General features: G+C 39.2%; 2 protein-coding genes across 9 annotated transcripts; both read right to left on the bottom strand.

The window, feature by feature from the left end:
• Nucleotides 1-1,126: 1,126 nt before the first annotated feature.
• Nucleotides 1,127-6,518, bottom strand: cdk2ap1 (cyclin dependent kinase 2 associated protein 1). 4 transcript variants are annotated; one of them, XM_026173087.1, is made up of 4 exons: nt 6,271-6,518; nt 2,609-2,733; nt 1,895-2,021; nt 1,127-1,808 (listed from the first exon to the last, which is right to left on the bottom strand). In XM_026173087.1, the coding sequence occupies exons 1-4, from the start codon at nt 6,296-6,298 to the stop codon at nt 1,741-1,743; spliced, it is 348 nt and encodes a 115-aa protein (XP_026028872.1). In that variant the 5' UTR covers nt 6,299-6,518; the 3' UTR covers nt 1,127-1,740. The 4 variants fall into 4 exon arrangements, with proteins under 4 accessions (XP_026028872.1, XP_026028873.1, XP_026028870.1 ...); XM_026173088.1 differs by having other exon boundaries at nt 2,609-2,709; nt 6,271-6,513; XM_026173085.1 differs by lacking the exon at nt 6,271-6,518 and adding an exon at nt 5,701-5,897.
• A 1,726-nt stretch (nt 6,519-8,244) lies between these two features.
• On the bottom strand, nt 8,245-24,637 carry sbno1 (strawberry notch homolog 1 (Drosophila)). Of its 5 annotated transcripts, none has more exons than XM_026173084.1 (33): nt 24,511-24,637; nt 22,271-22,390; nt 22,077-22,181; nt 21,742-21,969; nt 21,515-21,650; nt 19,820-19,920; nt 19,560-19,656; nt 19,179-19,339; nt 18,769-18,902; nt 18,569-18,659; nt 18,329-18,490; nt 18,029-18,164; nt 17,809-17,914; nt 16,520-16,673; nt 16,253-16,435; nt 14,920-15,017; nt 14,672-14,823; nt 14,357-14,548; nt 14,089-14,259; nt 13,826-13,995; nt 13,572-13,703; nt 13,129-13,264; nt 12,875-12,987; nt 12,713-12,784; nt 12,537-12,636; nt 12,264-12,338; nt 12,027-12,173; nt 11,771-11,865; nt 11,260-11,346; nt 10,900-11,037; nt 10,733-10,809; nt 10,305-10,498; nt 8,245-10,091 (listed from the first exon to the last, which is right to left on the bottom strand). In XM_026173084.1, the coding sequence occupies exons 2-33, from the start codon at nt 22,388-22,390 to the stop codon at nt 9,949-9,951; spliced, it is 4,206 nt and encodes a 1,401-aa protein (XP_026028869.1). In that variant the 5' UTR covers nt 24,511-24,637; the 3' UTR covers nt 8,245-9,948. The 5 variants fall into 5 exon arrangements, with proteins under 5 accessions (XP_026028869.1, XP_026028865.1, XP_026028866.1 ...); XM_026173080.1 differs by lacking the exon at nt 24,511-24,637 and adding an exon at nt 24,310-24,504; XM_026173081.1 differs by lacking the exon at nt 24,511-24,637 and adding an exon at nt 24,310-24,504 and having other exon boundaries at nt 21,515-21,647.
• Nucleotides 24,638-25,154: the final 517 nt, after the last annotated feature.

The raw sequence follows: 25,154 nt of genomic DNA, 5'->3' as shown, positions 1-25,154 counted from the left end.
TGCATTTTGATTATTCAAACATGTGGAGGAACCCCATGTCCACTGTCACAACGAGTCAGATGTTCTATTTTGATTTCAGATCTTGCATCTCCCATTTGGCTTGGCATTAATTTGCAGGTTTCTTAATTATGGGTATTTCACAATATCTGTGAACACAAAATATGTCACACAAGAATCCATTTTATATATTAGAGGCCTTAGAGAATATGAAAAATACTGCTTAAAGATAAAGCTGGGATATGTTAGCGGGGGCTGATTTATTGTCATACAGAAGTAACTCATCAGGTCTCAGAAGCACTTTGTCATCAAAATATTTGTCAATTAATGCTCAGTGAATAGCAGATTAATTGTTAATAACTGTTAAATGTTTGAGAGAAATATTTTCTCCCTTTTGGCATGGATAAGTCTATAGAACTCAGGCAGGCGTACGACCTACCTTGTGATTGGCAGGTCACCACCACATGAGCACTCGGTGCAGTTGACTTTCTGATTCAGCCTACTTTCATCTAGCTTTTAATAGTATTACAATGTGTTATATCATGATGGTTATGTCCATCATCATGGCAAACTAACCAACTGTTGATATATTTCAACCTGGACCAAAATGGTTTACTGATCCATCATCCATTCATCCAAAGAGATGTGTCATTATAGGTAGGTGCTGATTTATTAGTAGGTCAAATTTAATTAATTGACAGACAATCATTGCCTTCTATAATTAGCTATAACTAGTACAATAGTTAGCTGGGATAGGCTCCAGCGCCCCCCGCGACCCTGAAAAGGATAAGCGGAAGCGAATGGATGGATGGATGGATAGTACAATAGTGGGGATAGGTTAATTGATCAATCTAAATTGCCCATAGGTGTGAATGTGGGAGTGAATGGTTGTCTGTCTCTATGTGTTAGCCCTGCGACAGACTGGCGACCTGTCCAGGGTGTACCCCGCCTCTCGCCCTGTGACAGCTGGGATAGGCTCCAGCACCCCCCGCGACCCTGAAAAGGACAAGCGGAAGCGAATGGATGGATGGATGGATAGTACAATATACCAGTAGTCTCTTGAACCATGTGTACATGGGAAAAAGTAATGTACTTTGAATACGTACAATGAATCATGTTGACAACTATATTGAAAATACAATTTATTACACTGAGTAATAAATACATACAAAGATGCAAGTTAACAGCATTTTCCTTTTTTTCCCTCCCTTTAATACCAAAACCAACCTCAACACGAATCAACCGATGCATTTGGCACGTCTCTGTCCCTCCCTTACTTAGCTAGGTGTTAAAGGGGTCTGAAAATCAGACCAACCACTACCAAAAAAACCCAAAGTTTAAAAAAAATTCAAAGAAAAAGTCCTCCCCATCTACACCTGTATACTCCATGCAGTGTCTACAATTAACCTATGGGCCCATTTGCATGCATAAACCAATGCTTTAAATATGAAGTCAAAACTATGATCCAAAAAAATGGGGCATAAAAAAAAACAAACAAACAAACAAACACATGATATCTCTCATTTTAGTTCCAGTAACCCACACATGATTGAAATTATCCTCCAGAGCTCTCAGGAGTCACAAATTGCATTACTGTATTTCTTTTTTTTTCTCTCTCTCTCTTGAGGAGCTTGCTGTTCCATCCTTTGTTCATTTACTTCCTCCTTGCAAAGGAAACGCCATGCAAGTTATTTTTTCTCCTCATGAAAGGTAGTTCTTGCAGGGAGGAATGGGCGTTTTTAGCTAGGACCTTGCATTCCTCTCAGTCTCAGCCAAGCATTCACGCACCAGCCCCCTGGCATGGATTATTCCTTTGAAGAAAAACAAATACACATTTAGTCTGAGAAATGTTAATGCTTGCATGCTGCTTTTGTATTGCTCTGCATATCAAGGTTACCTCTTTTCAGTCGCTCCATTGCACTCTTACTTCCAGCATATGTGGGTCTGATCTCCTTTCCGAGCTCTTCAATGATGGCCAGCAGCTCTGCATATTTGTTCTGAGGCACTTGGCTGCCAGTAGAGCCCTGAAGTTAAAGCAAAAATCAGTCAGGTTCAATACATTTAAACTGGTTTCTGATATGCAAAATGGAGCCTTATCAACACAGTACAGTTTGATACTTGGTACAGTTTGATACCAAAAATTAGGACCTGTGGAGTCCGGGGTGGAGAGTAGTGTCTAAAATTGACCTTCATAATGTCCCAACACTACAGCAGACACAGAGGTATTTCATGTCACTATAAGAGTGACATAAGCAGCCCTGCTTAAAATCTCTAAGGAATCACCACTTCTTGATTCAGTTGTGCTGCTGCTGTGTAAAAGACCACCACTGGATATAAACAGGTAAAAACACTGCTTTTCATCATATGGGTGGTTTGACGGACTGTAAATGCAATTTTAATATACAAATATGACTTATGTTGAAACCTGGACTGTAAAGTTGATATGAATATGAAGTAATTAGGCCAATGTTCTCCAGTTTTGCACAAATAAAACTCAACAAACAACAATCTTGTATCTTCCATGGCAATGAAGGAAATGTAAAAACTGGAAAAGTATGTTTGTTTGGTTTTGCCTTTACGAGCTGGGGTATGCAGTGAGTTTAGTAGTTACCTGTGAAAATCCCAGAGAAGGAGGTCCGTAGTCACTCAGAAGGGGCCTGTAGGACTGCAGCGTGGCCAGGTTAGCTGCTGAGGGAGACTGAAGGTTTGCAACTGTGGACAATTCAAAAACAACTCCTGTCAAAATCAAAATAGACAGACAAATCAAATATATTCGAAACCAACCAACTGCTCAACTTTTAAAGCACTTTAGAGAACCTGTAAGGTTAAAAGGCACTACAAATAGAAACTGTTTGCCATTAAAGATATTTTTTTAAATGGAAATTGTATTATCAGAGCAGTAAAGCAGGCTTTTTTTTTCTTATAGTCAGCAGTTTCACAAAGGAAGCTCTTCAGTGTTTGTGGTGTGGGAAACAGCAGGGAGGTGATGCTGATGGTGCAGGGCTTGACAGTGCATATGTTTCACATTACAGTTAAAGAAAAGATGCATATACTGTAAAAGGTTTTTAGGAACATGTGTGCGAATTAAATATACTACAGAATTCATCACCACAAGCAGCAATTATTCTTCTCACAGGTGTAGTATCTCCTCTCTGACACACACACACACAAACACACATACACAGAAAACATTAAAAGTACAACGCCGCAAGAAAGTGAGCCCAGGCGGGGTGAAGTGATTTTCTAGTTTCAGCAGCAGCAGTGCTTGTTACTGTCATCACACTCAAAACCTTTATCAAACCACCCATTTAGTGACCTCAGACATGAAGAAAAGAGATGAGTATACCAGTGAATCTTTATACTTTTCTTCCAAGAAGACAGACTTTATCATTTTTGAAAGTCATCTTGAACAATGAAGGTTGTTTAAAGTTCAGTCCAGTCCTTGTACCTGATCACCTTCAAAGGAATGTTCTTTTTCTTTGTAAAGCCACCTAACACTGATCTATGAATCACTCAAGCTTGAAAAAAGGCACAAAACTTAGATTATCAAGGAGTTTTGTTACTACATGACAGAGGACTTAGCAAAGAACCAATTTAAATTCTGTCTTGAGGCGCTTTTTTACCAGCAGCCTGCTGCAGAAGTAAACATCTTTAGATGACTATGAAAAATGCCAACAATAACACAGTTTGTCAGGTATAATAGAGTATATTTACACCAATATGGAGAACTTGGAGGACAAAAGAGGAGCAAAGGCCTAAAGAGCTATCTTTAGGCCTGGGTTATCTTATCTGAATGTCATATGTTTAAGAAAAAGGAGAAAAAAAATCTGTCACAGGAGAGATGCATCTGGCCCTTCAGGTGATCCACCTACTATTCACCAAAGCCTCATCAGAAACAGGCTCAGCTGAAGCGTAGCTGTCAAGAAGCTGTTCTTAAGGAAGGGAAACTGGGGAAAAAGGCTCAAGTATGCCAAGTTACACAAGAACTGGGCTGAAAATCACCAGCAACAGGGCGTTCAAATTTTTAGTTTGTGTACCGAGAAGGTCAGGAGAGCACTACAGCCATCTATAAAACAGGATGAAAGCTCTGTCATGGTTTGGGGATGCACTTTAGCCAGTGATGTTGGGGCTCTTGTCAAAATTAATGGATTGTGAACGGAGAAAAGTACAATCAGATTTTGATCCACTATGCAAGTGTTTCATTTTTCACCATGATAATGTTCCCAAACATACTGGAGTAAGTATGTTTGGGAAATGTTTTTGTATCCAGGTATGCTCTAGCATACCTGGATACAAAAACATTTACTGGAACACAGTCAGTCTGACCTCCCCTTACTCTGAAGCAGTGTTCCTATGTTCCTAGTTCCTATGAGAGTTAAGGCTGTATTGAAGAACAAAGCTTCAACTTTCGAGATTGTTGGAATTATATAAACTCTCTTTTTGCATTATATACTGTATTCCCATGTATGTTTGCACATGATTCAATAAATCTCTACATCCATTTCCCATTTCCCTAGCAAAATATAAAGAAATGAGGGGTGGTTTAAGACTACAGTACAGTAGATTAATATAAACCTACTAAAAAAATTGTCAGTCCTATTAAAGATAAAGCTAATCAGCAGCTTATGAAGCCATAAAAACTACTTAAAAATTGTTGTTGGACATAGGTGACATCATCTTTGGTATGCCAAGAGTCTTATGAAAATGGAGAGGTGATGAAATTTAGGAGGATTGACCTTTAGATGTATCTGGCAACCTTTATCTGGACTCATTACCTCTGGACTAAAGTAAAGCAAGTAGAAGTAAAATGGGTAAAATGTTGCAAAAGCACTGAAATATCAATATTAACAATCTCATAAGAGAATGTCTGTTAGGGGGGGGGGGAAATCATTTTTTTGCACTTTATTCATGTGCTAAAAATAGAAATTATTTCACTTGTTACTAATAGAATTTTTGAATTACAATTTTACCAAATACCCACATAGCAATCTGTACACAACCATTAGCTTGAATTGGAACGACAATTCCTATTGTTATTTTTTCCTTCTCCTTCTTTCTTTTAATTCTTAACTCTTCCCACTACTCTTCCATACATTTCTCTATATAACACATACCTTTACTTTGAGCAGATTGATTTTTTGTATTGTTTTACGTTTTGGCTGGTAACATAAAGAAACTGGGGGATCTGAACACTTCCATCCACGCACATGCACCTCCATAATCACCGCTCCCCTGTCGCTTTGTTCGCTTGTAATATTCAACCTCCAACACGAGATGTCCTCGAAGAGACATAAAAAAAATTCGAGGCAGATCAATCGGCAGCTCCGACCGAGGAGCATCATGGAGGAAACGGAACAAGGCTGGCTCAAGAAGACATAAGTGATACATTTTTGTCACCGTGTAACGGCACCCACCCGGCGGGACCGCGACCCCGGACGACGGATATCGACACTGTAGGAACCGCCGCCGACTCCTTTCACATCCCCACCGTGTTTCTCCGCCGACTTGTATCGCGGATGGCGCTCTTTTACATTAGTAATAATGGCGGATATGAATTAGCCTAGCTCCCAGGATCTGACCCTATATATATAACTGGACAAAAACTACAGACACGGTCTTTCTCCAGGTATTCTCCGAGACCCCGAATTTAACACTCGATTTAACAGACGGATACTTTGATTTTCTCCACCGTTTTTTCCTTACCCTGGTTCCCAGAAGTTCCCGGAATGTGCTGATGGACATTGGGTTTGTAAGACATTCCCAAAGACATTGTAAATTAAAGAAATAAAAATGACCCGAAATTCAGTGAAGCGTCTGTCTCTCACTTTTTGTTTACAACAGCGGCACCGGCAAATATGGCCGTCACTTTATATTGACACCCACTGTGCTTTTTAACATTGCTACTATCCACTGCGGATTATCAAGAAAACGGTTAAAAGAAGCACATTTCACCACAAAGCGACCAAATTCGCGCACGCTTTAACACGCATTTTAAGCACATTTGCCAACCTTTATCCCGAGTTTACTTTAACGACACTTTTAAAATACTTTTTTTTTAACAAAAAGTGTTTAAACGTGATATGTGTTTAGATGTTTTAAACGTAATTTTTTACACAACATTATGAAGGAGAAACTAGACTTTTAAAGTAGAATAGGCAACCAGACGTGGATACATGTATTTGAGGTTAAACTTTATACTCACTCATTTTTTTAATATATATATTTTTTTCTTTTTTTTTTTTTAAGATAAAGTATGAAAGAAAACCAGCGTACCTGTCTTTGTCTGAGGGGTCGTATCCATTACTACTGATAGCAGTCTGCTTTTACCTAAAAAGAAAAGTAACTGGAGTTGGAAGCAGGCGCTCTTATTTCGGAGACTTGGTTATCTTCAGTTTTTCAAAAATGTGCTCAGGAGTCATTTCAGTTCTTCATGTCCCATCAGTACTCTTGGCCACATGGTTGGACACACAAAGGCAAAAGTGTGGTCCAATCGTGGCTCTCAGGGTCATGACCCGGACCCCTGCCCACTCTGCCCCCCCACTCCCCCCAAAAAACGAAGGCGCACATAACAGGGTGAAAAATGAACTGTTTAGCGTTAAATCATTTCAAAATAAACGTTCCTAATTTTGGTAATTGCAATCTTGGCGCAATGCAAGCAGCGGGAGCTCATCAATAAAACCACCATATAAAGCTTGAGGTTTAGAAGACAGCAGTTTTTATGGATTTTTTTAAATTATTATTTTACAAAAAAATAATTAGTCTGACATTTTAAGGAGCTGGAGAATTGCTCCATAAAAACACCGTAACGGCCTTTCTGAGAGTATTTCACCATGCTTTCGTGTTTAATGCACTTTGTATTAACTTATGTGTGTGGGAATTATATGTAATGGCATTATATACTTAGTTGCCAGTTTATTAGCAACACCTAAAGTAATAGAGCTATAAATGCTCATATACACCTTACACGTTTAATATGCATGCATAATGATTTTTCTGCACTTATAAAGTACAGCTCTCAGTGTAGTTAAAGTACCTAAATAAATAAATACAGAGTAAGCACCTCGCAGCATTCTCACATGCAGTGTTTTTACTTTTCATAGGAATATTTTTAAGAGTTGCATTACTGCCTTTAATAATAAAATAGAGTGCCTACATTAAAAACAAAAAACAAGCATACCACACTTGTCATCTCATATTGCTAGTTGCTGTTTTTTGATAAACGATTAACTGATGTTTCTGGAAGAACTCAAGTCCAGTCATCTGTAACTGTAGTCTGCATATCTGGAGAATTCTATAATGTAATGCAGTAGCTTTTCAGTATTACAACACACAATGTAGAAGTATACCAAGCTTTATTGAGCATTGCACTCAGTCATATACAGGTAATTTTGAACTTTTGTACAACTCTTGTCAGTAGTGCAACTCGTGCAATAATGAAAGGAAAAAACATTTAAGTCCTTCAAGTGTTTCAACTTCAGATGAGCTAAATCTGCCGTGACATTTTGACAGCATTTTAAAAAAAACAAAACAAAAACAGGAAAAAAACAAAACAATGTTTCCAAGTCAGCCACCAGCCCAAAAGATAAAATAACATGAGTTGTTGGTCTGTACATGGTGCACATTCAAGTTAAAATGAGACTTCCAATTAGAGAGCAAGCTCTAACGAATAAGTTCTCCCTCCACCATAAAAAAAAAAAAAAAATTTAAAAAAAGGATGCATGAACAATTTCAGTTTGACTCATTTTACAAACTGTACAAATGATACAAAGATTTGTTCTTGTTCCACCTAACAGTAACCACTCCACAGGTTTAGGAATCAAACACATCCTCTGTTTAATTATCACCACTGGGACAGCTCACGTATCCAGACTTTGCTCTGACCCTTCCAGGGCAGGTCGAGCATCACACAACATATGACTGAGGTGGTACAGGCTCAACAGAAAAAGTGGACTGTACAACAAACAGACCTTAATTACAAGAAAGCAGAGAAACTGGAGAACCATGTTTGGATGTTTGACACATACGAGCTGTAAATACAGCTAAACACACACAGAGCAACTGTACTGAGCAAAGATGTCCAAGGACCACTGAGTTCTAATCATGCATTTGCAATACACTGTAAAACTCTTGTGTTTGGGTCTTCGTATGAGTTTAACCCCTGAGCAGATTTACATTTACCAAAAAAAAAAAAAAAAAAAAAATCAAAGTAATAGAAGAAAAAAAAAAAAAAAAAAAAAAAAAACACTGAGAAGGACAGTGATGCAGACTGCTGTGAAACCTTGAACATACGCACACATGAAAAAGGCTGTTGTCAACAACATGCATTTCACAATTTTTCAGGAACCCTTTATCTTTTTAAAAACTAATCATTTTTTTGCCATTTTCTCTGTTTTAATAGCAGCCCGCTAAAGACCAAGTCAAGAAATAAAACTGTTGTAATGGATTGGAAAGGAGTACAATATTAAATAGTTTTCCCTCGACCCCAAACTATGACCTAAATTTTTTCTATTGCCAAAAATTTTTTTAAGCATCAAGTAAACATTTAACAACTGATTCACAGCACTGTAATGTAGCTTTAATTATTTAGCACTTTTGTCTATGATATTTCTTCTTGTGAGCATTCAAATGCTGCCACGTCTGAACAAATGACGACACTGAAACAATCATTACAGTTGCCTAATTGATGTGCTTTGTTTCATTTCAGTGCAGTGTGAGTCTATACTGCACTTTGCAGTAATTTATGGTCTCTGCATTTTATCACCACCTGCGCCTTAAATCCTCTGATAGTAAAGGGAAACACTGTATAGTAATGTTAAAGGCCCTCACATGAGGAGATAAACTCTTAACACCATCTGTTTGTAGCTACAATAAAGGCCATAAACCATTTATTAAATGTTTCAATACTTTAATAAACACTAAATTGTATTTATTGTACCTAGTTCCCCAGTTTGCTTAATATTCATCATCTCTAACATTTTAACACCCTATGTATATAGAACTCAGAGGATAGCTGATGCAAAAATAACCAAATCATTTCTTTGTGAAGGTGACCAACTGCTGTAGCTCCAAGTACTCAGGCAAATGCACGTTCACAAACAACTGGCTGATCAAGTTCCAACATGGACAAAGAGGAACAAAATGTTCAAGTTAAACATTAAAACAAACAAAGAAACTTTAAGAAATCTGAGACCTGTGTGAAAAACAGATGAGCAAAAACAGAAATTGGCCTGATTTTAGAAGGAAGTGGAACCTGACAATAAGAATATTTGGTTTTTACCGTCTCATGAGCAAATATGCCAGATACAGTGCATCAGAAGCCCCCCCCCAAAAGCAAAAGGTTTCCTGCAGTAAACTGCATCACTTTTTCTACTTCAGAAAAAAACAAGAACTCTTACGCTGCAGGTAGTGCTGGGTAATATCTAATATAATGAGTCTCTAGCATACATTAATATGTGATTGTAGTTAAGCACTATATGCCCATCTGTGACTTTCCTCTGACTCTGAAAAAACAGATTTTGCTTCATCTACTTTTGGTCCAGACCCACAAAAAGTCTTTGTTTCATACTGAGGTGGTTCTGGGGTAAAACAGGGTAAAGTATCAGTGAGGAGTGGATAACTCAGATCAACATGCTCTCTTAAAGTCACAAATCTTCTCACTCTGAATGTCAGAGGAAAATACATCACCTGTCAAATATCTCCAGGTGAAAGGAAGAGTCTCTGGAGATTACAAATTTTGGGGGTGGGGGGGGAGGGAAAGGGAAGAAGAAAAAAGAAAATTTCTCTATACAACCACTGCTTTACATCCGAGTGTCACCACAGCTTGGTACCACACCTCTGACCCTCAGGAACAATGAGGGTTGTGCAGAAGGTCCTGGAGCCTGCAGTGTAGAGAGATCCCTTCAGGGAGGGATGTGAACTTGAGGGGTAGAGATGGGGATTAAAGCCCCTAAACTATGTGTGGTGTGTGTGGCTCAGACTCTGAGGGTGAAGCTGCTGCCGTTTCTGCTGCTCCTGCACAGCCAGCTGCTGACACTGGTCCGATGTTGAGAGCTTGTTAATTAACGGAGACACACAGTTCGCCGGAATGATCAGTCCTGCATTAAAAACAACACAGAAATTTTAAAAAAGGTCTGAGCATAAGCCCGGTGTCTACACATCTGTAGACACCATGTTACATGTTTGTCTGTTAAATAATAAGGCACAAAACATAAAACCAGGAGTTTCGCTGAGACGCCAGCTCTACCAAGAAATGAGACTAGTTTCCAAAATATGAACTTCTCCTTTAGTACAGCAGTCACTTAACTTACCGACTATCCTCTGCCCATCTTCGGTTCTCAGCCGGACAATCTGCACCTTTACATTGGTTCCACTGACCGGGGTGAGCACTTCCTCCAGCTCATTCCAAACACTGAGCACTGATCCACACAAAACGTAGTACCTCCTGCACCGAAGACCAACTTCACACTGTAGACCCACTGACGCCTTCTTGCAGTTACCGCGCCTGACAACAGAAAAACACAAACAGGTTTACAAAAAAAAAAAAAAAAAAGACCACAGAGCAATGGAAGCATCAAAGGTTGAAGCTGCTTATATCCTCTCATTAAGTACTGGCACCATTTTCATTGCCAAATTAATCTGCATTTGGTGCTCTGAGAAGTAGTTTCTGTCATCAACAAATGTGGGATTGGAATACAGTAAGCAAAGTAAGCACCATGCAAATCTGAAGTGCACATACCAATATGCGTGTGAGCAGATTTTTTCTGAAGACTTGTACTGGTCAGTCCAGTGCTGCTTGGCATCTTCTGACAAGACCTAATACAGGGAGGGCAAAACACATATGATTCACAAAAAAATATTCTGTCTTCTTCTTGTCACAGTTTAAATGAAAGAGTGTCATCTAACCTTTTTAAATTTCTTCTTGAGGTCTGCGTACGTCTCCAGTTTGACCTGCCGGCCGGTGTTGGGCCTGTACACCAAGAACAGCCTCTTCTTAGTGTTCACCTCTTTGACAAGGATGGCCGTTTTTTTGTTGTTCCTCATCTGAAAATCAACCACAGACATGTACGTCATATGTCACTGCTCTGCATTCACACACACACATGTAAGAGTTAACTACACTTTATTACAATCTAGAGGCTAACTCACAGAAAGAGGTTCGGCTATTTGAGCAAAAAAAAAAAAAAAAAATCAATAAGGAATGAAATGTGATCAATAAGGAATGAACCCCCCAATTCAGACACACAAGAGTTAGCACTTCCATACCTGCACATAGAAACCATCATCGGCTCCATTCTGGTCTGCCCAAGCGTGTGTGGCTTCTTCCCAGGACATTCCCCTTTCAACACTTACCTGTGAATGAAGACACATAAAGTTAGGGGCATATTTGCTATGACACAACATTATAAATGGCATACAAAATAACAAGTCTAAAAGTAAGAAAACACTTTAAAAAAAAAAAAAGTCAAGACTGAGCGTATCTCACACACACACACACACACACACACACACACACAAAAAAAAAAAAAAAAAAAAAAAAAAAAAGGGGGGGAGGTTAAATATCCCTCCCTTCCCCCCCCCCACTGGAATATCAAAACTCAATGTATAGAATTACCAGTTAAAAGGTTCACCAACTTTGCCCCAAAGTAAGATTTAAAAAAAAAAAAGAAAAAAAAAGGACTTATTCAGTACCACGTCTCGTCCTCATACATAGTCTATAGCTGAACCAACTAATCATGCAAATCTCTGACTAGAGCATATGCATATATGAACTTACAGTGTAGAGTTCAACATGCCCTGATGTAGTGTAGCCAGGTGTTAGAAATTTCCTGCAGTCCACCTTCTTTACTTTTTCATCACCCGAGCCCAGATCTAACAACAGAGGACAGAAATAAATGCATTGAATGATTAAAATGAAACAACAGTAACATTCAATCTCCAAGGAAGAATAAAACACTTAATAATTTATTACAAAGGCCATCCTTTGGCCCAGCCTTGCTTATGTGTTTGTAAAAGCAGTTGAAAAATCTTACCGAGAATGCCCATGTCATATTTGCCATTCTTCTTTGCTTCCTGAATCACCGCTGCAAGCGTGTCAGAAAAGTACTGAAACAAAGCATTCTGCTGATGGACCTCCATGCCCAAAATACGATTCAGGAACTTCCCCATGTTGTTGTAGTCTGCAACAGTAACAAGGCACGTGGTTATTTAAAGGTTCCCAAGAAGTAAAAACAAGAGATTTTCCTTGAAATTCCCCAGTTTCTAGTCACCTTTGTCTAGTGATAGTGTGCCAGATCTGTCCTCCACATTTATGAGGCCAACACCTACTAATCCAATTTGAATTTCTGTAGAAAAGAGACAAAAAAAAAAAAGACAATAACCATATGTGCAAGTAATTGATTAAAAAAAAAACAAAAAAACAGAAAGGTATACAACAAACATAGCAACATCTACAGTATGAACTACATGCGCAGCAAACACAACAAGCCTGCAGAAATGCAGGAAATAACTCCTGTCCATGGTTAACAGTGTGTGAGTCATACCTTTGAAGAAATCCCCTTTAAAGTCCGAGGGTGGAGACACTAATGGAGTATCAAGCTTTACGATTGACTTCATCACAATTTCCAGAGCGTTTCTGCCATACTGTGGGAGAGTATGAGTGAGTCACTGCCCTAAAAACCATAAGACATCCTCTCAGAGAAGTGCTTGATGTTCTTACTTTGTTGTCAAAATTGAATCTGCTCAGATCCCGAGTTTCTGTTGCTCTTCTGTCACCATGAGTGAGAGCACCCTGTTACAAAGAATGAACACAAATGAAGTCCACATATGAAGAGAAAAGTCTCTACAAGACTTAAGAGAAATAAGAAATAAGCATCCTCACCAGGCTTTCTAGTCTTTTGGCAACAATGGATGCAAATCTTTGCTCTCCTGCAAGCTCCGATATGAGGAAGACATATTCTGGAGCTGTGACCTGGTTTGATCTGTGGGTTCTCCCTGTGTTTGAGAATAGAACATCAATTTTGTTACATACCTTTTTATTATTCTTTTTTTATTAACAGGGTGCAGTCTAACACAGGAGAAGGAAACCAAAGAAAAATCATGTACTGAGAGTACAGAGGAGTAACATCTACTGACCAAACTGCTGTATAGCCCTGTCTGCGCTCCACGGCAGCTCTAGTGTCATGTGGACTCTCCGCCGCTGGTTCTTCACTCGACGGTCAGCCTGCAGGGATATACCCGAGCTTGCTGCTTCTGAAATGATGGCTATGTTCTGGTTGAAGGAACAGATGAGTGAACGTTACACTCCAGACACAAAAGTGCAATTAGCAGCTGTGACGTCTGTATTTATAGACACATGTCAGTCAACTACAAGCCACAGCTTTGAACCCTGTTGGTTCAATTCTACAGCAGTACAGTTTAACTGCATATTGAAATTGGTTATATGCTAGGAAGGTGGTGAAAGCAAACAAACCCAAAGGATTAAAACTAAATTTTATATATCTATCTATCTATCTATCTATCTATCTATCTATACACACACATACACACATATACAAAAAAAAAATTTTTTACTTTACCTTCTCTCCATCCATGAACCTCTGCTTCTCAGTGAGATTGAGTATTTCCACAGGGACGTCCAGCTCAGAGCGAGATTCATAAGTGATGGTCCCATCATCGTTGCTGACCACGCGACCTTTACGGCCAGTCATCTGAAGCACAATTAAAGAATCCGCAAAGTTAAAATTCATACAGGACAATCAAACTTAAAAACTGGTGGGGTGGGTGAACAGGGGAAGTGGAAGTCCAGCCTACATACAACAATTATTTTTACCTCAGCTACATTTTCAGGTCCTCCCAAATCATCTATGAGCTCATCCAGAGTGTTGGGAGGCAGATCCTCTGCCAGATCCTCCAGTTTTTCAAGCAGCTCTTTCTTCATTTTCTGGGCAAGTTCCACTGAGTCCTGACTTGTTAGGCAGCTTTCCTGACTGTCTGACTTGACTGATGAACAAGGAAAGACACAGTATTCATTAACCTCCAAAAAGCTCAGTCAGGGTAATATAAGTTTATCTTGCCATGCTGGAACATGCTTACCTGTGGCAGGCGTGCTGGGGGGATTAACTGAGGCAGTGAAAGTAGGCCTAGTGGAGCACAGCCCCGAGGCCAACAAGGCACTTTGAATCGAGTCTGGATCAATACTCTTTCTCCTCTTTTTCTTCTTCTTCTCCTTCCCTTTCTTTGGTTCCTTCCTGTTAAGCCATGGATCTAGAAGGAGGAAAAAAAAAATAAAAAAAAATACTGATTTGCTCCAATTCACTTTGAAATGCTTTAATTTACATCCAGGCTCTCCTAGTATCCTCACCATCGTCATCGTCAGACTCTTCTCTGAATGGGTTGAAATCATCATCTTCGTCTGCTGAGCTGACTGATTTGAAGCTGTCATCACTGTCACAGTCTCTGTCCGACTCCTCTGACTGGCTCTCATCTGAACTCGTACCCGACAGACCCCCATGCTTCCGGGGACGCTTTTTCTGCTGCTTTTTAACCTCTGAACCTGGAGAAGCAGAACGAAATAAGAATGATGTAAAAGCACAATTTGATTTACACGAGCCATCTTTTTGCTGAGCTGAGTTTAAGGGGATCATTAATGTTTTTATGATTTTTTTTTTTTTTTAACCTTTCCTCTTCTTGCCCTTCTGTTCTTGTTCTACTGCTGTGTCACTGGGAGAGGGGGTCTTCTTTGCTGAGAGGTCGATACCCAGCAGGCTGTAAAGCTTCTGTCTGTCTGGAGCTGGGAAGTGCTTTTCAATCAAGGACTGTAGCACACCTCTACAACAGAAACATTTTAATCGCATTATTGTCATGATAAAGACACAAAACTATGTTCACACTGTCACAAAACTGTCATTTTAAGTCAGTCCGTACTTTGCAGTTGAAACAAAGTCATTGAGTTCTCCCCCTCCTTCCTCCAAGGCCTCCAGTGTTCTTGCTTCACCAGTGGACTGAAGGCCAATCACCACACACTGTAAAGGTAAAAACTGGTTAGCTTATTTGTTCTCTTATTTAGGAGACAAATGATCAGAATTGCACAACTTTATATTTCAAATCACTATTAAAGTTTGTGGCCAGGGCTTTGGTCCCTAATGTTATTCCCAATTCCAATTACACCCAACTCTATTCACTTCTCTGTTTAGCTGCCATAAAGACATAGTGCATTTTAGTACCCCACAGCAGAGGGGAAAACAATTCAATTCCATCCCCTGGCAAAAACTGAAAACACTTAAAAAGTTGCAGTCTGGTGGGATGCACTAACAACAAGGGAAATAATCCACAGCTACATTTTATAAGCTGTGAAAGTAAAAAACTAAACGCATGATAAAAACATCCTCAGTATGTCTACGTGTATAGCAAAACAATGTATGCTTAAGGATAAGATAATACTTTATTTATCCCAAAGATGGGAAATTCCTTTGGTACGGCTAAAACAAAACAGAATAGTAAGCAGCTCGATAAGATCCAATATGACCAAACAAATTTGTGAGTTCTGTTTGCAATAACTACCTTGTAATAATAGGTAATAATAATAATTACCTTGTAATAACTAAGAGTGTTACCAAAACGCCTTTAGCTAGTTATAAGTATTACATTTTGCTATGTCAAGGGCCTCAAGCGGATTTTTTTTTTTAGGATAAAAGTTTTCCCTGTCAACTGGTATGGTTCATCGCTTCATCACTTAACAACTGAATTGGAGATTCGGTCATGTTCTCCCATTTGGCTACTGATGGGTCCTTTAAGAGCAGGAGCTGGCTCAATCATCTATTCATTCAGGTGTCTTTCATATTATCAATGACAATCACAGGATGCACAGCTGTGCTTTTATTGTGGAGTAAACCTACAATTGACAGTTACTGCTTCAAGTCACTATTTGTTTCAACAGATCTCAACAGCCACACAAACACAACTACCCAAATTCAGATTGTGTGGGAGTTTTAAATTCCGCTATGTGTAGCACTTTGTGGCATACACAGCAACGCATGCAAACATGCACACACTCGCACGTCAGATTAATTTGCCAATTGTGCCCGACTTTAGCTATCACATGCAGCCTTATTTCCTTGCAGGTTAAAGTCCACGCCCCTGCAGAAACTTGCTTCAGCTGACACACCCTACATATCAAATATATTGATATATGAATTTGTTTAACCAGTTAGTGAGGGCAACAACATCACTATTAATCACACTTCAAAAACTGTTTTACCTTTCCATTCTGAACCTCTTCTCTGGCCAGCTGAACTACTCGGTGGACTTTGGAGGCAATGCAGAGATACTTAAAGAACCTTTGGTGGGCAGACCAAAACTGACCCCACATGGACTTCTTCATGCGTTGCTCTGCATCCATGAGGTTTGCAGCCTGCTGGAACCTTTCCCGTGCCCTCACCCACTGGAAGAAGCAGGAGACAAAGTTGAAATAAAATAGTGCAAGCACAAACGGAAGAATTAAAGTGATGAAGAGGTAGATGCTCACCAGTCTAACAGATTTGTTGTACATATTGATATATTTCTGAGTCAGGGGAACCTCGTCGATCTTGAAAGTCACACCTGTAAAACTCAGCTGTCTTGCAATGTACATCCCTCTCAGCTTCATGTCCATAGCTACAATCTCCATGGCACCAACACCTCTGGAATTGAGAGGAAAATGTATGCAAAAATGACGTGCATGTTATGACCTACAAGAGGCTTCTATGAAGTATGAAGCAGCCAGTGGAAAAGTAGAAAAGCTATTAGCTAGCACCCTTTTTCGAATGTTAGCTCATGTAACTTTATCCTTAATTTTTTTCCCTCCTTGTATCAAAGCAAGCACTTAGTGGAAAAAAAAAACCCCACACATACAAAATTAATCACAGGGCTGGGCGATATGAGGAAAATCTAATATGGCGACATTTTTCGGCTATGTCACGATACATGATATACAAATGTTATTTTCAACCATATAGTGCCATAGAATTCAGGACACAAAATAAAACAGCGGAAATTAAAAATGTCCTCCTTTGTGCTTATAACGTATATATTAAAAAAAAATAATAATGTGACAACCTCAAATTACAGAAATAACAGTGTAGACAGTGACTATAAAAACTGACCAAGAACAGTCACAGGTATCACAACCGATTTATTTAACGTTTTCTTTGGTGTGCAGGGAGACAATGACATGCCAAGTTGAAAACAGTCTTCGTTTCCCAGTGAATGACTTTTCAGCTGGTGAAATAAATTCGTGGTGCTGCTACCTTTTTCCAGCAATAGCTTTAACACATGCTTTGCAAATGAGTGCATTTTGTCTGTGGTGGGGACCAGTTTGCAGCATAATTTGCATAGTACAGTTTTCTGGTCCGTGTCAGACTTTTCATAAGCCCCTCATTTAGGAATATGGCCCTTGATTTGCTTTGACAGGTCCTTCTGTTTGGAGCAACCTGGTTCTGCCTCAACTTCACTCGCCATGTTGGTATTCTTTGTGTCTGCATCCACGTGGTGACCATCCAAACGATGAAGAAAAAAATAAAAAAATAAATAAAATACTGCAGTAAACAATGTATTTTGCGACACCACGAAACAAACGATAGCGTCTAATATGAAACAATAGATGTTTTACTTTCGCCATCCGATATATTTCATCATACCGCACAGCCCTCATTAATCATTTAGCAAATTTTTCAGAGAGACCCCTCATGACCTTGATTCCAATATCAGACTTCTTAATGACTTTTGGGAACTTTGTCTTTCAAGTCTATGGCTTCTTCTGCAACTTGAAAGGCTTACCTGCGCTCAACAGCTTGGATAAAGTCCCCAAATTCTCTGAAGGGTGTTTTGTGTCCCCATATGCCCAACCGGTTCATGTAGGCCATGTTTCGTGGTTCAGAGGCACCTACATAGGAATTTTTTTTGTTACAATATTTAATGTTTACAAAGATGCATAATAGTAGGATTTAAGACTGCCAATTTATTCATGGACCAAATTATGTTTGTGTTGTTAACAAACCTGTAGCACTTGCATACACAACCCGAGCCTTTGGGAGCTTGTTCTGCAGCTCCAACACTGCAAGCCCAGTTTTTGTAGGCTTGGAGGAGCCAATTGGACAAACGTTTTTGGCTTTATGACACTCATCATAGACGATCTAAAGGACACTTTGTTAAGGAAACCCCTTATATTTATCTTATTTATATCATTTTACATATAACTAATCATACTCGTGGTTACATGAAAACAAAAATGGTCTAATCAACCTTTTGTATGCATTTAAAAAAAAAAAGAAAAAAAGAAACACTTCTGAAAGGATACGACTCCATCAAAGTCTTCGCCACACCAGTGGAGAAGCTGCTCAAATCTGGTCTTATATTTCCCTCCTGACTGACTCTCTCCTATCAAAGAGGAGTAGGTGGCAAAGATGACACCTTTCTTCACACTTCCATTGTGCTTTGAAGAGATTTTGCCATATTTGAACTGAAAAACAGAAAAGTGTAATGTCATACGAGTGAGTAAACACTTGACATTATTGTGTACATCATAAAAGTGTTTTACCTTGTTGAGGGAATGAACCTGGATGTTCTTGGCTCCAATGTCTCTTAAATCCCTTTCAGCGTCATACTTCAAATCATTTGAGACACTAAACCTTAAGAGAAGACAATAAAACACAAAATATTATACAGAGGACATGTTTAGGTTTTATTTTACGGTCAGTCAATCATCTGTCAACAACTGTGGCGAATATTAGAACTTACCATAGTGACCTCTTCCTGCCCAGGAGGTAATTCTCATAGATGATCCCTGCAATCGTCCTGCCTTTCCCCACACCAGCTCCATCGCCAATCAAATAAGCCGCTCGATCACCATTTGGGAGGAATGTCTCATGTTGCTGTGGTACAGTGAGATAAGAAATTTTATTTTTCAAGATAGGGAATAGCAAAGAACTCCGCAAAAACAAAAATACCTAAACAACAATCGCAGAAGAACAGAAGATCATCACATTAAATATTATACGCCGTTTTCAAATAGCAAGTTTTGGTGAAACAACAACAGAAGAGTTAAAGTGGAACAACCAACCACAGATGCATTTTTTAAGTCTTATTTTTTTTTATTATGAATAAAAGAAAGAAAGTTACTGTATAGTCAGTCAGTTTCCAGTGATTACCTGAGCTGCATATGTAATAGCTTCCAGCTGCAACGCAGAGAGGCAGCCCCTATCAATGACTTCCTCTGGGATGGTCAGTCTGTACCACACATCAGGAGGGCTCACACTGGACAGAGAACTGGTCTCTACAACAGGATCTGGGTGCCTCAGGCCAACCTTTACTGCAGTGACAAAACCAAGTGGTCAGAGGAAGAAGGAAGCAGCAGCAGCAGCAGGCGGCTGCTTCTTGTTTGATTTGATGGAGCAGTATTGATTAAGGGTGATGCTGACACTGCTGTTACTCCACAGTCTAGTTCATTGGCCTTGAGCTCCTTGCTTTGTGACAAAATGCCTCATTATTGATGAAACTCTGAATCTTTGATTTAAAACAGTAGTACTTACATTTCTGTGGCATGTACTCTGCATAAGTCTCAGCATGACCCAGCTCATCCTCCTCTTCCTCCTCAGGCTCATCCTCTTCCTTCACCACTGGAGGTTTCTGTATAGAGTCATGTGTAAGCAATATTCTGCTTTTAAAATTGTACGCCAAGGCCAAGCAAGACCAAAAAGAACTATTTAGAATCACTTATATCTACTCTATAAAGAAAAATTAAAAACATGAAAAAACCATAACTGTCCACCTTTAATATTATAACACTTACCAGAGAATGTGGAAAAGTTTGTAGTTTAATGTCATCATGAATCCAGATCCTGGCAGCATCTTTACCCAAAACTTCTCTCTTGATTCCATTGTTCAAGTCACCTAAAACACCAACACGCCATTAAACTGTTACTGATATGGTCAATGCCCCATGGATGACTTGTCATTTTTGAGGCAATGCTTAAGAATCAGAAAGATGTCTCTGCTAAACTATAATAGTTAGCACAACAAATAAACAGCATATTGTTAGCATATTGTTTTATTTTCCAGGTAAACATCTCTGTCTCATGAGATGCAAAAAGAAAATGTTCAGCTCTGGATGAGCTCAGCCAGGATTTAAACCAGTTACAACCGCTTCAACCAACTACAACTTTAAAGATCATTTTAGCTCTCTGGGATTGAGGTGAGCTTAATGATTCTTATCAACAGAATGATTAAAACGTCACAGCTGTGGCATGGAGTTGGAAAATTTAACTTAAGACTTAATACAGACTCATGATAAACCCATCCGAAATATGAATGATGAATGAAAACTAGATCAAAACCCCATCACCACTTACCTATGTTTATTAATACTTTTCAATAGTATAACAATAGCAAAAATAATAGGTCAGAAAACTACCGGCAGACTGAATGGTAATCAGCAAAAACTTCAAATATAAAGTTCTTATATTTATATGAACACATGTATTCAAATAAAATATCAGTTTTCAACTTCTTAAATGCAGAATGTGTTTTTCTCATATTTTAGTCATTTCAATTCATAGACTAAAACTTTTAACTATGACGTAAACTCAGGCTCTAAAGTTATTATTTGCCCCTCCCCCTTTCCTATGTTTTATTAACCTACCAATAAAGTGATGACAATGCTGGTAAATAATGTTAACAGCAGCCCTACTAGGAGTCATTTAGGATAATATAAAAAAGTCATTAGGTAGGTAAATCCGCTTCCTCCCACAGTCCAAAGACATGCTTACTGTTGGAAATCCCTATCTAAATATACTGGAAGAGAAACATATATTCAATTTCAGTGGTCAGGGGACATCAAAATGCATGCATAGATTTCCTAGTCAAACTAAGTTTAAAAAAAAAAAAAAAAATTATTTGTTTTTTTACTTCTTTTTTTTTTTTTTAAAGCAGCATTTCTACAACACAACAGCTTTAACTCAACTAAGAAACTCCAGACTGGCAACACAACGAGCATCTCTGGTTCCTCCCACCAGAGCACTGAAAAAAAGCCATGCTAATTCGTGTTATTGATAAATTAGGCCAACCATAAAATTGACTTTTTCCCCATTGCATTAATAATGACAATGAAAAGACATGCTTGCCACCACACACTTTTAACTGTCATAATCCTCTAATGTACGCACACGTCAGCAGAACAACATGACTGTCTAATGTGTTAGTCTTTTTGGCTGTTCGCATGGAAACAGGAATGGGACGATTCTATTTCTATTCAGGACCATTTGGGTACCATGTCTTTCTCTGATAATGCCTTTGATATAAGTTACTTATGAACAAGTGCTTAATAAGTTTTTGCTACAACCACATTCAGTAACACTGTAAGAAATAGACCATTACCATCTATGACATGATTTGAAGAACCTGAAATGATTTATTTATGCGGCCTGCTGTGTTAAGTATTAGTCGAAATGTTTACAATACATATTTACAAGAACACATGATAACTCACCTGGGCCTGTGGCCGTTGCTACTGGTGGAGCAATATCAGGTGGAGGCTTGAGCTTCATGAGCTCTATCAGACTGTTGCCCTTTAGACCAGTGCTCTTCACACTGTTGGGCCGAAGGAGGTCTTTCAACTGAATCTGCTGAGATTAGAATGATTACCATAACCAAGTAAAATGCTTTTCCACTGACTAAACTATTTACCCACTGAAAATATGAGCTGCATAAACTCACCTGATCTCTGTTAGAAGGCACTACTGTGGATGCTGAAGGGGGAATACTTGTGGAAGAGGGGGCTAGTGAACTTCGCAGGGTTGAATTCGCCACATGAACCACCTTGGTGACAGTTATGGTATGCTTGACAGGGTTAATAGCAGGCTGTTTGGTCACAACAGCTCCCAGTGGAGGCAACTGATTCAGCTGATTTAAGACAAACGTGGTGGTTGATGGCTGAGGTTTGTGCTGGTAAAAAAATAAAGATAGTACATTTGAATTCACACCGCAAAACATAAACTGCAAAATACCAGAGTTAACTAAAACAAGAGGAACATATTGTTCTGTAATCTCACCCTGATGGTAACAATGGGGACTGCAGCAGGATGTTCAGGTCGAACAACTTCTACTGACTCTGTCCCCACACCAACACCAACATCCAGGGCACTGATGGAGATAGACTGTAGGAAAGCAAATGATAACATTAACATATATACAGATGTATAAACAGTAATTTCTCCATAAGAACAAAAACTAAGGATCATCTTACTTGCTGGGTTGTAGAGGGCTGTGCAACATCCTGAGAATCAACATCAAATAAGCCAATATCATTTGGGCAAATTCCACTCTCACTGAGAGCGGCGAGAAGTAAATCCTGTCCGGGATCCATCTGCAAGACAAACGTTAATATAACCTTATGGAAACATCTTCCATTTAGAGTGTTGATTATCTACAGGTCCAATAATGATGGTATGATGGAAATCACACTCAGAAGTTAACACGGAGTGGATAGAACATCAGCAGCCATTTTGTTAATTGTGTTATAATGAACCAAAGGGGAAATCAACAAAAAAATGTTTCCAGCCTCTCAAGTGCAAACATTCCCAGCCTAATACGAATCCCTCTAAAAACAAGTAATCCGAAGACCTTTTTGTCATGTGTTAGGTACGTGTCATCTGCATTTTTTACAGTGTGTAATCAGCCAATACAAACAAAGACTAATTGTTAGTATAACTTGTCTTCATCCGCAGCCCTAAAAATTCTCCAACACAGAGAGACACCCTTCCCTGGGATGCAAAAGAAACTATTCGCTCTGTGCAACCATGAAACTCAACTGTGAATTTAAAAGTGAATGCTATTTTCAGCCAAATGAAAACTTTCCACGTCAAGCAACATGTGTAGCCTCATAAGGTTACATCTTTTACCCATTTAAAGCTCATTTTAGTCTCTAGTTCAGATTCAGATGAATTAGAAAAACTGAGCTCTGCTTAAACAAATACAATCAAACGTTGCCATCAAAAGCAGACCAGTAATAATCAATCCTCATTCTTACATGTCATTTACAGTAACCAGACATAGACATACAATGGGGACAGCTTACAAAGGAAACCCAAAAGAGTAATGTAAACCACAAATATCAAGACCCACATGTAAAGCACACGTGGGGTACAAAACAATCAGTGTAAAACAAAATTCAAAGCTACGCTTTCCAATGAAAAATAAATATTTCACACTCAGCATGAAACAACAAACTTTTGATGCTAAACTTAAATCCGCAAATACTGTTTCAATCAAATATAAGCTGTTTGGATGTTTAAACTCTCCTCAACTCTTGCAGGATCGAAACAAGCAAATTAATGATGAACAATTCTTGTAAACTCTGACTCGATATACTTTAATTCAGTCGTTGGTAGGATTAACAACACGAGAATTAAAGCTAGTCGAGTACTATAGCAACTTCTACACACCCGTGTGATACAAAGACTTGTTCCAAAGTGACCCAAAACAAGACACGTGTTTGCAATGCCCTCTTATAACTTCCTGCTCTCATTAGAGGTTCTCCTTCCTCGTTAGCTCGGGTGGTTCATAGCCTTATTATTTATGCAGACAATAATATCGTATATGCTAAAATATTATATAAGCTCAAAGAATACATATATAAGATAAACACCAGTCTGCAACAGCCACTGCGTGGTTTTTCAGAATGTTGTACAAGCTAAACTGGCCTGCTTAGATCAGGGTGACACAGCTAAGCTACGCTAGCTTGCTCACTAACCGAAAGCTAAGCTGCTGAAACTGAAAACCAGTTTCATATTCAGTATTTCAGTGACAAGTCAGAAAGGTGAAATACTCTCAAACTGACAGAGGCTAACCTAATGCCAAGTTCAACCACGTACAAAATTCAGAAAGAAAGCTTACAGCCGTTATGGCTCAATGTTATTAATGGTAACCACGGATACTTGCTTACGTCCATATGTCAGTCCATTTATCCTACTGTAGATTCTCGCTCCTGGAAATGTTTGTTTTCTCCAGGTTTACTTTATCTCTCACTGGTCTAACTATCACGGATACTTTGATTCCACTACACCGTATTAGAGACCTCTAGCTAGCTTGTTACGTCGGCGCTCCTTGAAGTTGATAACGAGTTGCTGATAAATGACGTTAGCAAGTTTTTTCAGCACTAAGTGAGTTTTAAAAAATACCAACTTCGACTATTTCCAGCAGGCTACCCCTCCTACTCTCCTGCACCACAGCTAACGGAAAAAAAAGAAACATGCTATCGACCCCTCACATTGTTTTGATACTCACTGTACTCTCCCCCACTGTGTCGCGGCTTTTGCTAGCTAACATTAGCAACAAGGAGCGTTCAGACCAGCTACCCGCTATCTTCAAATCGAGAACTTGGAATTTATTCTTCAACAATCAGCGCAACACCGTAATTTTTACATTTTCCTCGCGAAGAAGTTGAGCTAGCGTTAAAACGAAGCGTTCCCACGCCGATATGCTCACCTGGTGGTTGAACGGCCGCTGCGGCTCGCGATCGGCAGCGCTCAGCAGTTCGGGGCTTGTTGTCCTATCCGCTCCGTCGCGCTCACGCCATCTTTTTATCAAACGCTCCGCCGCATGCTGGTCACGTGACGTGTAGGCCTACAGCGTCCGTTTTCGAAGTCAAACTCTTCGGGCAGCGCCGACAAAAACGAGTCTCTGAGCAGCCGCGCGGCATCCCCCGATGACAGTAAACTGATAAAAGCGTGAAAATCAACATTTCTTCAACGTTTCCGCAAACGATAAACATAGCAGAGTCATCGAGCTAATACCACATCACGTGACCCGACCAGGTCTGGATAGGAAGTGACGATAAAAATTGTTTCTTCTTCGTCTTCTTGTTCCTTTCACACCTCTTCTTGGTTCTCTTTTATTAAACAGAAATATGCGCATGCCTCAAATATAGAGGCAAAGTATCGATATCGTTCGTTTTTAAAAAAAATATTTTCATCGTTTTTTCATTGTTCTATTTTTTTATTTTACTATGAAATAAGATGTGAACCCAGTGGGTAAAATTTGGAACGACGGGATATTTCAAAAGGATATGACTGTTATGAATATCTTCCAGCACCCCTCGACCCTGAATCGTATAAGTGGGAGTGAATAGA

This window comes from Astatotilapia calliptera, chromosome 7 (assembly GCF_900246225.1).
Source record: "Astatotilapia calliptera chromosome 7, fAstCal1.2, whole genome shotgun sequence".
Classification (NCBI taxonomy): Eukaryota; Metazoa; Chordata; class Actinopteri; order Cichliformes; family Cichlidae; genus Astatotilapia; species Astatotilapia calliptera.
This window is presented reverse-complemented; position numbering and strand designations above follow the sequence as displayed.